This window comes from Larimichthys crocea, chromosome III (assembly GCF_000972845.2).
Source record: "Larimichthys crocea isolate SSNF chromosome III, L_crocea_2.0, whole genome shotgun sequence".
NCBI lineage: Eukaryota > Metazoa > Chordata > Actinopteri > Sciaenidae > Larimichthys > Larimichthys crocea.
Genome location: NC_040013.1, coordinates 14,503,092 through 14,518,021, shown reverse-complemented (window position 1 = coordinate 14,518,021; position 14,930 = coordinate 14,503,092). Strand labels below are relative to the sequence as shown.

Here is a 14,930-nt window from a genome sequence, read left to right as displayed (position 1 = left end):
TTACTTGTTTTAAGTTGGGCCGTGTAGCCAACGATTTTTTTTCTTCTCTTGTTCGATTTTCACCACATCACCTGTCTCATTATCTAGCCTTGTGAAATCCTTTGAGAGGACTATTTCCTTTTGCCTCACAAGCTGCTGCAAGTGTTTCCAGACCTCTTCTTGTCAAACAACTTAAACTATAGAGCTTTAGAAAAGTTGCTTCTACTCAGTTTATTAACTTCTTGCAAGATTTGGAAGCAGTGTAATTTGATGTGGTGGTTAGGGAAGATTTCCTTGTTTTTCTCCAGTATTTGTAACAATAAGAGTTGGTTGTAATCCACATGGATTCAACTACACACTACAAGTGGGGGAGCCTTGCTTAAACATTTTGTGTATGGTAGCATTCTTTAAAGCCTTAAATTAAAGAAATAACACTAAAACAACATCAGACAGGGACTCCACTTTAAGTACTCTCTACTCTGCCTCAGAGGATGTCAGTAACAGCTTTAATTTGATGATGAGGGGAAACAGGTTTGGAGAGCTATCAGGAGAATAGATGAATGGGTGGCAATTTATCAGCCAAATGTTGTTGTTTTTTCTCTCCCAAGCACAGAAGTGAGAGGTGGTAAAACACAGGGTTTGGTCTGGATTTCATGAAAGGGGAATCATGTTTTTGAACCTTGCGCCTCAGTACAACAACCACAGAATTAATGGCAATGCTGGCACAGGTATTTCTTACTTTATTTGTGTTACTGAATTTACACAAAGATCATTGTTCCACAGCAATACTGTAGTAATATTTACTTTAATACCTTCTAATCCCTGTTCTGTTCCATACATTGTAAAGAAAAGAATTGGCAATTGTTAGTACCGCCAGTGTTATGAAGGTAATATATATTATAGTTATATTGGTATTATACTATGAACCTTGTTCACTTGTTGACTATGTGACTCATTTAATGTCAAGATCAAAATCCCAATTTGCAGTCACAAACAACATTTTCATAAATACAAAGGACTGATGACACCGCAGACGCTTACACCATAACCATGTCACTAAATGCACGCCTTGACCAATTTTCTGCAGCAGAGAGGTTTTTAACATGTCGTTGCTGTTGACATGTTTGACACTAAAAACACTGTTTTCCCCCGGAAAGGCAGCCAATTACCACCAGAGAAACAAACAATGGCAGTATTATCCTGGTGGAATATTTCACTGTGCAATTGTTTTGTTGTGATGTGGAACATACTGATATGCAGAGTGTTCGGACTATGAGCTGCAGTTTGCTCCGTACCTCAGCACAGTTAACCGTGCATGAGTTGTCATCATTTAAAGGTCTGTAGGATTAGAGAGCCCTACAGAAATTTAAAATAACGTGAATAACTTTTCTAAGAATAGTCATAGTGTTACCTTAGAATAAGCCTTTTATATCTACAGATGCTGTGGGTCTTCTTCCACAGAGTCTGACATTGTCGAACCACCATATTTCTACAGGAGCCCAGAACGGACAGATAAAACACTGGCTTTTATAGGGCCTTTTTGTGACGGGTTGTGGGGGTTGCAGCCCACTCCACTGCACTTCTAGCCACTATATATATATATATATATATTATAAATGGCATGCCGTTCAGGAAATTAAACCTTTGAATATATTGAAAGAAGTCTGAATATATTGAACGAAACCTGGAATATATTGAATGAAACTTTGATAATGGAGTGAACCTTGAATATATTGAATGAAGTCTGAATAATGGAATGAAACTTGAATATATTGAATGAAACCTTGATATAATGGAATGAAGTCTGAATATATTGAACGAAACCACTTGAATATATGGAATGAACTTTGAATATATTGGAATGAAGTCTGAATATATTGAACGTAACCTTGAATATATTGAATGAAGTCTGAATATATGGAATGAAACTTTGAATATGGAGTGAACCTGAATATATTGAATGAAACTCTGAATATTTGAATGAAACTCTGAATATATATAAAGAACTTCACTGACGTCAGACTTCGCGGCCAGTGCCTGCAGCCATCTTGTGTAACAGTCTGTAAAAGCGAAAGACAATGAGTCAGGCCGCCCGCAATCTAGTTGCAGCGATATAAACAATGAGGACATGATAAATACCTGCGAATGCGTGCCGAAATCCTCCCGAAAAAGCTCAGTTTTTTTAACCGTGGCAGGCCTACAACAGGCATAAAGTTTCGCCATAATCTTATATGCTTGTCTGTCTGTCTGCAGTCCGCTGTGTGAGTAGCTTGCCCAAAGCTGACAATGTGTCGCGGATCATAAAATACGTTCAATACTAACTAAATACTAACTAAAAATTCACCCTGCATTGGTCTATGAATGTGGGCGATGCTTATTGTATCTAAACAATTTATGAAGTGCTTCCTTTCAGTTCATGAATCCCTGTAGCCGCAGCAGCTTCTCCAGTCCCGGAGAAGTGCCGCGTCAGAGCGCAGTGCCATTACGCACGGCCGTGTCACTGTTTTAACCTTCATTAAATCACCTGAAAAACTATATCAAGCTAACCATGACAGTGTCTTGGATCCTTCTTGTGTATGGGTTGGAGATTGTACACTCGGTCAGGGGTCGGACTAGGAACAAAATCCAACCCTGGATTTTTTCTCTCGACCGGCCCATCATTGGAGCAGTTTGGTGTTAGCTCGGTAGCTTAAGCAACCGCTCCATATGTGAAGGCTCGCTGCGGGGCGCAGGTTCGTCTCCCGACCTGTGTGGCCCTTTTCCGCATCTTAACTCGGATTTCTTCTCTGCTCCTCCTTCCTCTTTTTAGAACCTCTGTCGTCCATAATTTATTGAAATTAATATTCGTGCAACATACAGTATGAAGTTTATCTATAGACTGTATATGAGTCTATCCCTGTTTCGGTTTCACATAAACCTAGCGGCGGCATGGACGCATCCATTTGATTGGCCGGGGGGGGGGGGGGGGGGGGGGGGGGGGGGGGGGGGGGGGGGGGGGGGGGGGGGTTGTAAATCGTAACTTCTGAACCTGTCATGAAGAGGCAAATATTAACCGATTAGCCAGCGCAACCCAAGCCTATTCCAAATGGATGCAAATGGGGCCCCAAGTCCATTTTGGGCTGCGTGTGCAAATGTTGCAAAGGCTACAAATAACAAATACATACATACAAAAAAACATCGGAGGCCACCGGCCCAAATGTGGCCGAGATGGACCGGTCCCATTTGGCATTTTCCAGGTAGCACAGACTGCCAGTCCCCTGCACGTGGGGTTTGTGGGGCAATCCTGTGAGGTTGAAGGCATGCTGAGGTGGCCTGATAAACAGCTGCCTGGCCTGTTTTATGTCGCCACGAATAAAAAGGGAGCGAACTTCCTTGCAGGAAAACGTATTGATCAGGGTATCGGGGGGATTTTTGCCCGTAGACAAGTGTTAATGATGTCCTCATAGTTTAATATTGCTGCAACGAGATTGTGAGCGGACTGACTCGTTGTCACTCACTTTTAGCTATAGCATCCACACGTTCACAAGATGCCGTGAAGTCTGACTTAGTCAAGTTTCATTCAATATATTCAAGGTTTCATTCATATATTCAGACTAATTCAATATATCAAGGTTTCGTTCAATATAGTCAGACTTCATTCAATATATTCAAAGTTTCATTCCATATATTCAAGGTTTCGTTCAATATATTCAGACTCATACCATATATTCCCAGGTTTCATTCAATATATTCAAGTTTCATTCCATATATTCAGACTTCATTCATATATTCAAGGTTCACTCCATATATTCAAAGTTTCATTCAATATATTCAAGGTTTCGTTCAATATATTCAGACTTCATTCAATATATTCAAAGGTTTAATTCCTACGGCATGCCATAATATATATATATATATATAGTATATAATAATATCTATATATATAATAGATATATATATATATATATAATATATAATATATATATATAAATAAATAAATATATATATATATATATATATTTTGCTCATACAAACACAAATGCTACAGAGTCATTAGCAATAAACATTTCTACTTAAAGCTTCTAAAACTTTGTGTAAACTTGGCCAAGACATACAGATTTTGTGATCATTAAAGAAATAGTTCCACATTCTGGGAAATGTGCTAATTCAGAGTAGGTGTGCTGATTGGTATTTCAGCCAGCATTCTGTTAGCTCAGCATAAAGAGTGGAAACAGGGGAAACTGAGCATAGCTCTGTCCAAAACTAACAGAATCCACCTATCAGCACCTTTAAAGCTCACCCATTGACACATTTTACCTGGTTAGTTTAATAAGTTAGTTAGTTAGTTAGTTAGTAAAATTGACAGGTTGATAATGAGATAGAGGTTGCCAGGCAGTCAGCGGAGACTCCAGAAAGTCAGGGCTGCTTGTTTAGAAACAGTCCAGCACATAAACTCATAAACATACATACACATACACATAAACAACATGCCAATGTGCAGATTAAACAAACAAGAGATCCGTTTTAATGTGGTGAACATCTTTCAAATTATTCTATTCTGGCAAAAGTTTTTATTTTTAGAAGCATGTTGGTATCCAGAGATTATTTTGATTTTATTTGCCCTAACCTTTCAATATTGAGTGTCACAGTTGAAGTGGCATTCAGTCAGCACGGAGGCTGCAGCAGCTGTGTCAATCTCATCCAAATCCTTGACAAAGGACCAAAAATGTCACCTATTCTTAGTCCTGCCTACAAACTGCCCATCAATGAAGCACCAGGGTAATTTGAATCACTGTTAGAGTTAGACAACAGTTTGGCAACAGTTCAGAGGTTTGGAATCAGGCTGGTTAATATTAACTGTGAAAAGCATTATCTCCACCCAGTTCATATTCATGTATTGTCCATGGAGTAATATTGTCTGTTTAGAGTCCAGACGTGGAATAATGTTCAAAGTGCTGGGTTGTTCAAAGCAACCCATCAGTAAAATGTTTTTTATTCTATTTCACTATCGGGAGACTTTTTCTATTTCCATTTATTCTCAGTGGAATTAAATTATGTGGCAATGAGTGTGCCCAGCATTAAAATAACCATGGACTGCAGACTTGACATGTCACAGACTAAAAAAAAACAGGTCGACAGTAGTTCCACCAGTCCAGTTTTGGTATATTGTGAATTAATGGGACGCCTGTGAGCAAAAATGTATTAATAATTAATAGACAGCATGGAGACATGGATATGTGCAGTGTGTTAAAAAATCTAAAAACTGAAACTTTTAGGTTCCAAACAAGACTTTAGTTTGACTTGAGTTTTGAAACGTTTTACTTGTCTGTTTATTTGCTTTTATTTTGTCTTTCAAGCCTGGTTGAGTGCCTGGATTTTTATGACTAGCAATTTTCTAATTATGATTGATTTATCCAGTGGAAAGCATGGGTCTCATCAGCATCACATTGAATTATAACAAACATTCCCATTGCATTTCCATTGCAGAATAGTGCCATCTGCTTGATGTTCAACATGTTGTAAAATCCATCTGGTACTCATATGTGCAGTAGATGAGATTGTTACGTAATTCCAAAGAAATTACTATAATAATTTTGCAGATAGATCTAACACTGTTTTATGTAAAAGGATTATCTAATTATTTGAGTGTTAACATCTAGACTAGAATCTTTAAGCCCAAATAGATTTTGACATTAGGTCATCAAAGAATTTAAAAGCCAGTTTTTTTGACAAATCACTGAATTAAAGTGGTGCAGACCAAGAGATGATGAGCTGATGTTCACAGTCACATCCATATTTTAACAAATCATTGAGAGAATCTGCATAATTTGACAGCCCAAACACTCACTCTGCTGTTCATCCATGCTGATACTGGTGATGGTGCTGTTTCTTTTCTGGCATCTTTTAATTTGAATTAAGAAAAAGGAAGAACAGAATAGGAAAGAGCTGGGGTGTCTTTCCTGTTGTCAAAATTAGATTTCACATCATGTCGGTGGTGCAGTGGTTAACACTGTCACCTCAGTCAGGTTCATCAGGTCAGGTCGCTGCTAGTTCATCCTAAATTTTCCTGCAGGCAGAGCATCAGTATTTTATGAATTAAACATGTTTGAGACACGTGAAAGTGCTAGTGACTAAGCAGTACCAAAAAGGAAAGTGTGTTGAAAGACAGGCCTCTGTGGGAATGTGTCATTTGTACAGTAGCTAGCTAATGGCAGCATGAAGCTAAGCAAAATTAAATGACATCAAGAGACACAAACATTATACCTGGTGTGCTATCCTTTTGTGTGTGCAGCTTTAGTAGGGCTTTAGTTTTTCCTGTGGAGCTCCATTATTAAACTCTGTGCCGATAGCCATAGTCACTTAAGTGCCACAGTCTTATGTCAAGATAAGCAGTCTAATTAAATATATCCACAATTATTCAGTGTTATATATCCGGTGAGAATGACTTTAAATTATACAGATTAGAAGAGTATTATTTGACAAGATATCCATTGAAGGGATCGAAGGAAAGCAGATGTGATCAAGTCAGTCAATCAATTTGAGGGCTCAGCCCAGAGAGATAGTGTACTGTAGTTAGGAAGAAAGACCTTAAAGGAATTTACCACAGCTTACCATACTTTTTGCTTCTTTCTTTATACTTATCTATATACTTTATTTCCATTGTTGGGTCACTTGTCTTTGGTAAGGGGTCATTTGGCAGACCAATTCAAAGTCCCATGAGCAGATGTGTTGAAGTTGTCTTTTGATATATTTCTTTCAGAAATCTTTGTAATATAGCACATGTGTTTAAGCCTCCCTTTCATTTTAATTGTTTAATTGTTGCTTCTCTAAAGCCTGCTATGTCAACTTTGGTCCTCGATTTACATGTTTCATGTGTGTGCCAAAAAATCAGCAATCAATGTGAAGGTGTCACATTTGCACAAATACTCTCTTAGGCTTTAAAGTTGTCCGTAAGGAAGAACCTGACAGACATTTTCACATTTTCCCTCTGCCAGCCTTACTTGACAGTGGATAATAATCTGCTGACACTTTCTGTAACACTGGCAAATGCACCACTGCCCTCGGAAAGCACAGCTACTAAATCCAGGAAGGTTGGTATTGGCATTTTATTGCTGAATTGGGACTAGGCAAACACTTTTTCTTCCATTATACAATGTGACAATCCTTTTGTGAGATTACATTAAAATTTTAAATGTATTCATGAGTTGCATGAGTGCATACAAGCAAAATCCTGTCATCTACAGTCCACATTCTTGACCACTATCTTTGTATAATTTTAACCAAGTAGTTTAAAATTCCTAAAGTTCCTAAAATGTATTTTTTGGTTTTCTACCACTGGCGTCTCCAAAGTCTGAAACCTTTAACAATAATTCACTCAAGACGATTACAATCTTTTCTTAACTTAAGTAGTTGGTGGCTGCAGGCCATTAATAACATACTACACTTAAAGGCAACAAAACAAAACAAAACAAACAAACAAACAAACAACAACAACAACAACAAAACCTTATTAGTATGAAAATGATTCTACCTCAAACTTTCATGAAATTCTGGGGCAATAGCAGTATAATATACTCAGATTTTGCTGTTTCACTGAGAGATAAGAAAACAGATACAGTCTGACTTGGCACAACAGAGTGGAAGCAGGCCAACAAAGAAAACTTTATTGTCTCACTGGGGTTGCTTTTGCACAACAGCTTGTTAACTGCTGTGTCTTGTTGTTTGTATTTTCTACATTCACTTGTGTAAAATATCCAAGTTCCAACTTAGAAATATGAGAACTATAGCTGTAAGGCTCTGATAACTATCTTCTCCCGCAATCAGTCGTTGTATCTGGCGAAGTGAACAGCTTGGACGAGGTTCTGTACTGAATGTACAGTAATGAAATAGATATGATCTTTTCATTGAACTTCTGTAAGACAACAAACAAATTCCCTAAAGATCTGGTGGATTATTTACTTATGGCAGATACCTGACTTTTTCAAAGTGCTTTTTCTGAAGAAAAACCTGAACTGAAAAGCTGAAAGTTAAAGAAATACTCTTCAGCTGGACTGTTTTATTGATCAGGGTAAACACACCTGCTTGCACTACCTGAACAACTTTCGCATCAGTTTGGAGAGTCAAAATTATGTTAATAAGCTGTAAAATAAGCTTGATGAGGCATCCTAAAGATGCTTTCTTTTGAATAGAGGAAATTGTAGTTATGAATGCTGCTATATTACCTGACATGTAAAAGCACACATCAGCTTCATTTTCTTTAGTTTTTAAATATAAACAAAGCAAATGAATGAATGATGAGTAGATGATTGGAGTCACCACCAATCCGGAGAGATAATTGTCATCAGCCAAAGGGAGAACTGATTTAAAGCAATTTCACCCTGGGCTGAAATCAGTCTAAATGGGATGTCTTGATGGAAATCAACTCCTAGAAAATGCTTGAAACTGCATGATCTTAATTGCAGCTGCTCTCTTTATTTAAATGCATGAAAAACCCATTGTGTCCTTCTCTGTTTCAGGTGGAAAATAAGATTCGTGAAGAGGCAAGAAAACATTTTTACACAAGTTCAAAAGGACAAATATTAACAGAGGAGAGAAAGCCTGAAAGAAGCACTCAACTGTCAGCATGTGACCTGCAGATTACAGAGCCCGAAGACCAGATCAGTCTTCCTGGTAAAGATGCTTCAACATCTTTCAGTCCAACCGAGGGGCGGATGGAAGCTTTTGAGACTCATATTTAAGGCTGTAACAATAAAACAGCAACTCTTCATTTTTTTTTATTAAACCGTTATCTGCTAAGACATTATCATTATTGAAAAATATTACACAGTTAAAGGAGTAATGACCAGTTAATTACACCAGATCTTAGTGACAGAGTGCATATGTACAGCCGTTTACAGCAGTTGACAGTTAAAATGCCTTACAGAAAGAATAAAATACATGCAGTGCATGCATACTGGCAGTTCTCTAGGAATTCATTGTAATTGGGGCCTGGTGTTACAGTCCAGCACTGCTCACTGGACTCCAGAGATTTGAATGGCTCCAAATGTCACTACAGGGCAATGAGAAAAGCTCAACTTTATGCAAATGTTTTTTCGCATGACTAACAATCAGGCAAGAGAGAATCGTGGCTGTTAAAATACCCACAGAAATAGAAGCATAAAGTTGTTTATCACTCACTTTCAGCTCATTTGTCTTGCCAGTTTGTGAGCTATTAAAACATCACTTACTATAGAGCTACTCTCTCGGGAAACAAACTGTGCAACAAATGAACAGCTTCCACTTTGTGTGTACACGGCTATGTCAGGGCACAATTGTCCGGTCGATATTACACTTCATAAGAGCTAGGGCTTCACAAGAGACCAGACTTTTGTATCTGTACGTGTGAATGCAGTGTTAGGCCTGGGGTTTGGTGAGGAAAGAAAAGATCGATGTGTTTATACCTGATATAAACATTCTTGAAGGCATTGCGAAGGAAATCATATAGCGAGGGGGATCATTGTAGTAGAGCATAAAAGTCATGCATTATGTAATTTGTTCCCCTCTAAAGAAAAGACTATTTTCATATCACAGTATTAAATGATTTGAAATGTAATATGTAATATTTTCATATGTAATAAAGGACTTCCCTAGGGCTTCTGTCATGTTGTGAGTTTTATATCCTTCTGTTGCTAAACATCTATATCTATAAAGAAAATGACAGACTAGTAATGTGAATGTCTGCTTGATAAAATGTATAAATAATACAAAAAAGAAAAAGGAGATTCAGGCATCCTATTTATAATAAGGACCTTTTATAAACCATATAGGAAGTGTTTTGCAGAGCAGTCAGCAGAGCGCTGCAGGCTTGATCATTCACACCTGATTAGACATCCTCAAAGAAAAACCTCTTTAAACTTATAGGGGCTCTCAAAGGGGAGAAACAGGAGTTAAAACGGTGCAGGTGATTGACACACTCACAGCGTTCACTCCCCGCTGTGGACCTCAGAGTAATGCAGTAGCTCAACAGCAAATGTCTGCCTATAATCAATGTCAAGAATGTTGAAGTAGTTCTAAATATATTTTGACCTTGAGCTTAACAGCATAGAGAGCTACCATTTTGTTGCTGCAACAAAGAGGAAATTATTTAAAACATGATTCATTTTAGAGCTAATTTTAGTCAAGGTCTGGTTCTAGTCTACTTCTCAGTGCAATATAATATCCACGATCTATTGAAAAAACAGCAGGATTTAGGGTTTATTTATTAGTTAAACACAGTGTGATCTAAACTGATAACTGCTGAAAAACTGTTTTAACTTCTAACTCCACATTTCAGTAATACAGTATATCGTTCAAAGTCTTATCACATGGATTTGTGTCTGCTTCTCAAAAGTGAGGACACACTGACCACCATCTACTGGTAACACACTGACTCACTCATATATCTCCACTTCAAACTATCCCTTTAAGGCTGACTGAGCCTTTCTGATCACTGATGGTTGATTTAGAATTAAATGACAACTGACATGTGAACCGTATAACAGGATAAAATCATACACTCGATGCACGCTCTATTCTTCTCACCTCCAGTCCTGCTCACATGTGTCCAGATAACAGCAAAGGATCTGTCAATCACCAGCTCTCTCCAGACAGCAATATTAGGATTGCGGTATCCATGGCAACGAGTGGTTGACCGATCACATTTCACACCTGTTATGCTGCCTTTCACCCCAGTGCCCACACATGCTCACATGCACACTGAGGATCAGAATCAGCATCAAAGTAAATAAAAACCCAGGTTATTGACATATTGATGTTCTGCAGCTTCAAACTTAATATCACCATAAAAATATAGAGACGTGTGTACAAGTAAATAGTTCAAATGTTTTGCTCAAACATACACCAATGAAAGACGAGACAATATATCTGTATATACATTCATAAATAAATACATAAACATTTCTTCAGTGATCGAATAAAACGTGAGAAAAACAGCTCCATGGAGGTAATAATAGATAAACATGAATACATGCACAGGTTGGTGTTGAGACTGTTTCAGATGTTGATGTTGTTGATCCTGAATCTGTGTGCTGCAGAGAACAAGCCTTCCAACAATCCTCTTCTGAGTGAATCAGATTCCCCCTTCTGTGTTCAAAGAAGAACTCATGTTAGATTAAAATTGGTGCCATTTACTATATATGCCCTGGAAAAGTGAAAACCCACCTCTGCCATGTTGTTTTCTTTTGTTTATGTTGATGTTTAATGCATTATCAATAGCAGGCAGTCAACCAAAAGGCAGATCCAAACAGATACAGATGTTTTTGAACCTGTGTAAAATACATACAATTAATATAAATTTGTCCTAATACCCTACAAACAAACACATAGGCCATGACACATGTCTAAATTTGGTTTCTGTTTTTCTTTCTCAATCTTCAGTCCCTGAGTTACTGCCAATTCCTGTGCTGCTCTGATAATTGTGGTCATCTTTTTAAACCTGTGCATACTGCGCATTTTTTCATTTCATTGGCCCGCAGTGTGTTCTTTTTTTTTTTTTGCCAGATTCACTCACAGTGCGTGGAAAAAAGTAAAACCTGCTCAGTCGGTACAGCATCCGCCCCATGTACAAAGGCTCAGTCGCTGCCGCAGTGGCCCAGGGTTCGAATACGACCTGTGGCCCTTTGCTGCCCCATCTCTCTCTCCCAACATTCCTGTCACTGTCAAATAAAGCTTAAAATAAAAAGTTGCACTTGATGCTAAATGATACAAAATGGTCTGAAAACCATCACTCAATCCTAGATAACTCATGTTGCTCATTCATTATTAGTAACATATCAATAAATATTTTTATTGCTATCTGTTTTCAAGTATCCCCTCTAAGGTACTTTCATGTTTGTTTGATGCCAATATGAGCCTTATTTTGGGGACAACTTAAATCAAATCCTCTCCACCAGCAGCAGGAACCAGGGGACTGTGATATTACCTGGAGTCAGAAATGACCTGTCTTGGTCAGCTTGACTTCAGCGATGGTTCAAATAAAGACTCATGATGAAATAATTTAAAAAAAATTTATAATAATAATAATTTGGAATGTACGGACATCTGTGTACCCAAAAAAATGTTTGAGCTGAAATGGCATGTAATATTTAAAGCTTGCTTTGTGACACCGGACATTTAATAGTGGGTATGGATTTATATCAATTTTGGTTACTGGTCTTATCTGTCAACACAAGGCTTTAGTGCAGGAGACATGCAGGGGGAATCAGGAAGGTAATAAAACCCCCCTGAGTCCCAGTCTTCCACCAGTGGAGTCAGTCTGACACTCACTTTGCACTCTTCTAATATGAGCTGACTCTCTATGTGGTTGATATTGTTATGGAATTTTCTATCCCGTTACACAGGGTCACGTGGGGGCCTTGAGGTCCTCAGCAGTAGTAGTTGGTTGGCTTTGCTTGAGAACAGTAGGTGCCAGCCTATCTCCACACTGTGGTTACCAGGGTCGAAGGAACCTTATGTTGTCTTCCTAGATATAATAGATAGCTTGCTGTGTCTCCAGACTAGACTGTGCTGACAGTAACACTAACATTTGTAAAAACATTCTTCTTTGACTATTTCTGAGCGTGTAGTATTTGTGGTGTTATCTGTAGGGTTTTAAAGTCTGACCACCAGCAGGAGTTCAGCAAAACGTGAGACCGACTCAGGCACCTCTGATGTACTCTGAGAGTGCCTCTAATTCTCCATGGCCATGCTTTAACATCAGAGGCTCCTAAACACTTTGTTCCCTCCCGACCTCACCATTGACCACTGATTTCTAGCGATTCAACAGATATCATACCACAGAGTCAAACTGGGCCAACAAAGTTTTTACAGCGGCAAACCATCCTGAGAGAGCAGCAAGGAAACAAGCAACACTTCTGTATGCATCAAAGAAAGTCATTGATAACAACAAAAGTGACGATCTCAGTTGCATAATGAGATTAATGAGCTTCCCAGTGGCCACTGTGGTTCAACATCCTCCGTTGTGGCTGCAGCTGATGAAGATGAGATATGTTGAAGTACTTGGAGCACATGTGAACACATCAGCATCTCACGCTCCCTCCCACACCCTGAGATAATCCAGCTGTGCCAGCTAGCTGCCCTCGCAAGTGTAAATGATTGGCCAAACAGTGACAACTCGTTCCTCCACTTTGCACTCAGCACTCAGGAAGCAAGCCAAAAAAAAAAAAAAAAACCCCACCAGCACACAAGCAGATCGCTCTGGCAGAACCTTTCAGAGAAAATGACAAGTGGCTTGTTAGTGTAGAGTGTTTTTGTAATTGACTCCAAAAAAAATCTTTTAAAATAATGATTTATTCTATTTTATCATGACAGAAAAATGTTCTTGTTCAGAAATGTTCTTGTATACTGAACTTATTGTTTGTTATTGATAAGATTTTAATAAATTCGCCAAAAAGTCAAGCACTAAAGTCAAACCTTGTTCTTCTGTTATTTGTTGTTCTGTAAGTGGATGGATGATATGTGGAGTGTTTTTGTGTTAATAGTGTTTTGACAGATTTTCTTCTGGAGGTTGAGGACAAAGTGGTTAATCTTGTACTTATATTCTTTTTGTGGTACATCTATAAAATGTACTGGCACAATAAAGTGATGAAGCAGCTCTTGTGGGGTTTACTTTTTAGTTATTGTTTTCATAAGAGTTTGTAAAACACCGAAACTATGTAATTCAATATTCACATTTGCAACAGAAGGAGTTTATGATCATCTCATGGCGACTTTAGGACTTTTAAAACTGCATTTTATTCAAAAACAAAAGAGTGTAGATTTAATACACCTACATATATATCACATATATGTGATGGTAAAGTGAAACAAAGAAACTATTTGTACTAAAAAATTCCAGCTTTTGTAGCGATGCTCTGAGTATTGGATGGGTTACCAAGACATTATTTCAGACATGTCCTCTTCTGTATGAATTGTCATAACTTTGCATCCAGGGCCATCATATAATCAAATTATTACCAATCTTTTATGGATTTATGCTAAAGATTTCTCCAGCTACCTTTTATATAACTGAAGGTGTTTTCTTTCTCACAACCACTAAAGTTTATGATCCTAAATATGCAAATCAGGGCTTGTTTTGGCACTTCTTCCCAGAGACGATTGCATGGCTGAGTTTTGTTTTCTAACTCGTATGACTTTATTGAGTAACAAAAAAAACAAGCTGGCACAGAGACACTTTGTCAGCTTTGCATGCTGACACTCACAATGACATGCAAAGCTGATGAACATGTCATTAGTCTTGCAGGTATTTGGTCATGAACCAAAGTATTGAACAAACAGAAATGTTGACCTGCTGGTGGTGAAAAATTAAAGCACCACCATTAAGATTACAATTCAACTACCTGTACCAAATTATATACCGATCCATCAAACTGTTGGCAAGACATTTCACCCAAAATCACAAAAATAAACTTTATGGTGGTGCCAGAAAGAGGTCAGATGAACTTTAGGATTTATCCTTCAGGCGCCATTGATATAAAAGTGTATCCAAAAATACAGTAGGCCAGCTTTCACTCTGAGTGATGTGAATCTGGTGAAAGCAGCAAAAGGTAGAAATTCAGACACCACCTACCATGACTGCATGTGACAGCAGGGGATTGTTAAGAGGAGGGAGACATCTTAGAAAGCTGAGGAGGAACGCAACGGACAACCAGACAGAAGGATACAGTATCAGTGTCCTGCCAAAAAGATGAAGAAAATGGTGGCTGGCAGTTTTCTGGAAGAGCAGAAAATCTGGTGAATGTTAATATATGGATTCTAAGCTGATTGTGCAAACATATTTGAATTATGTATCATGTAGTAAACGAGCTTTACTAGGCTCAGGGTCTCATTCAGTCTTCAGCTGGGTGTATAAAAATAAAAATAAGGTGTAACAAGAGCATGGAAAACTCCTCTATCTGTCAGGCTGGACTCAAAACAGGACTCAGATGCTGAGGTGT

General features: G+C 38.2%; 1 protein-coding gene across 4 annotated transcripts in view; it reads left to right on the top strand.

The window, feature by feature from the left end:
- mlip (muscular LMNA-interacting protein) overlaps nt 1-9,589 on the top strand; it is a 30,743-nt gene extending 21,154 nt beyond the window's left edge. For all 4 annotated transcript variants that reach the window (XM_019268518.2, XM_019268517.2, XM_019268516.2 and 1 more), the window contains one exon: nt 8,475-9,589. In XM_019268518.2, coding sequence (XP_019124063.2) covers nt 8,475-8,696 — 222 coding nt within the window. In that variant the 3' untranslated portion in view covers nt 8,697-9,589. The remainder of the gene's footprint in view (nt 1-8,474) is intronic.
- Nucleotides 9,590-14,930: the final 5,341 nt, after the last annotated feature.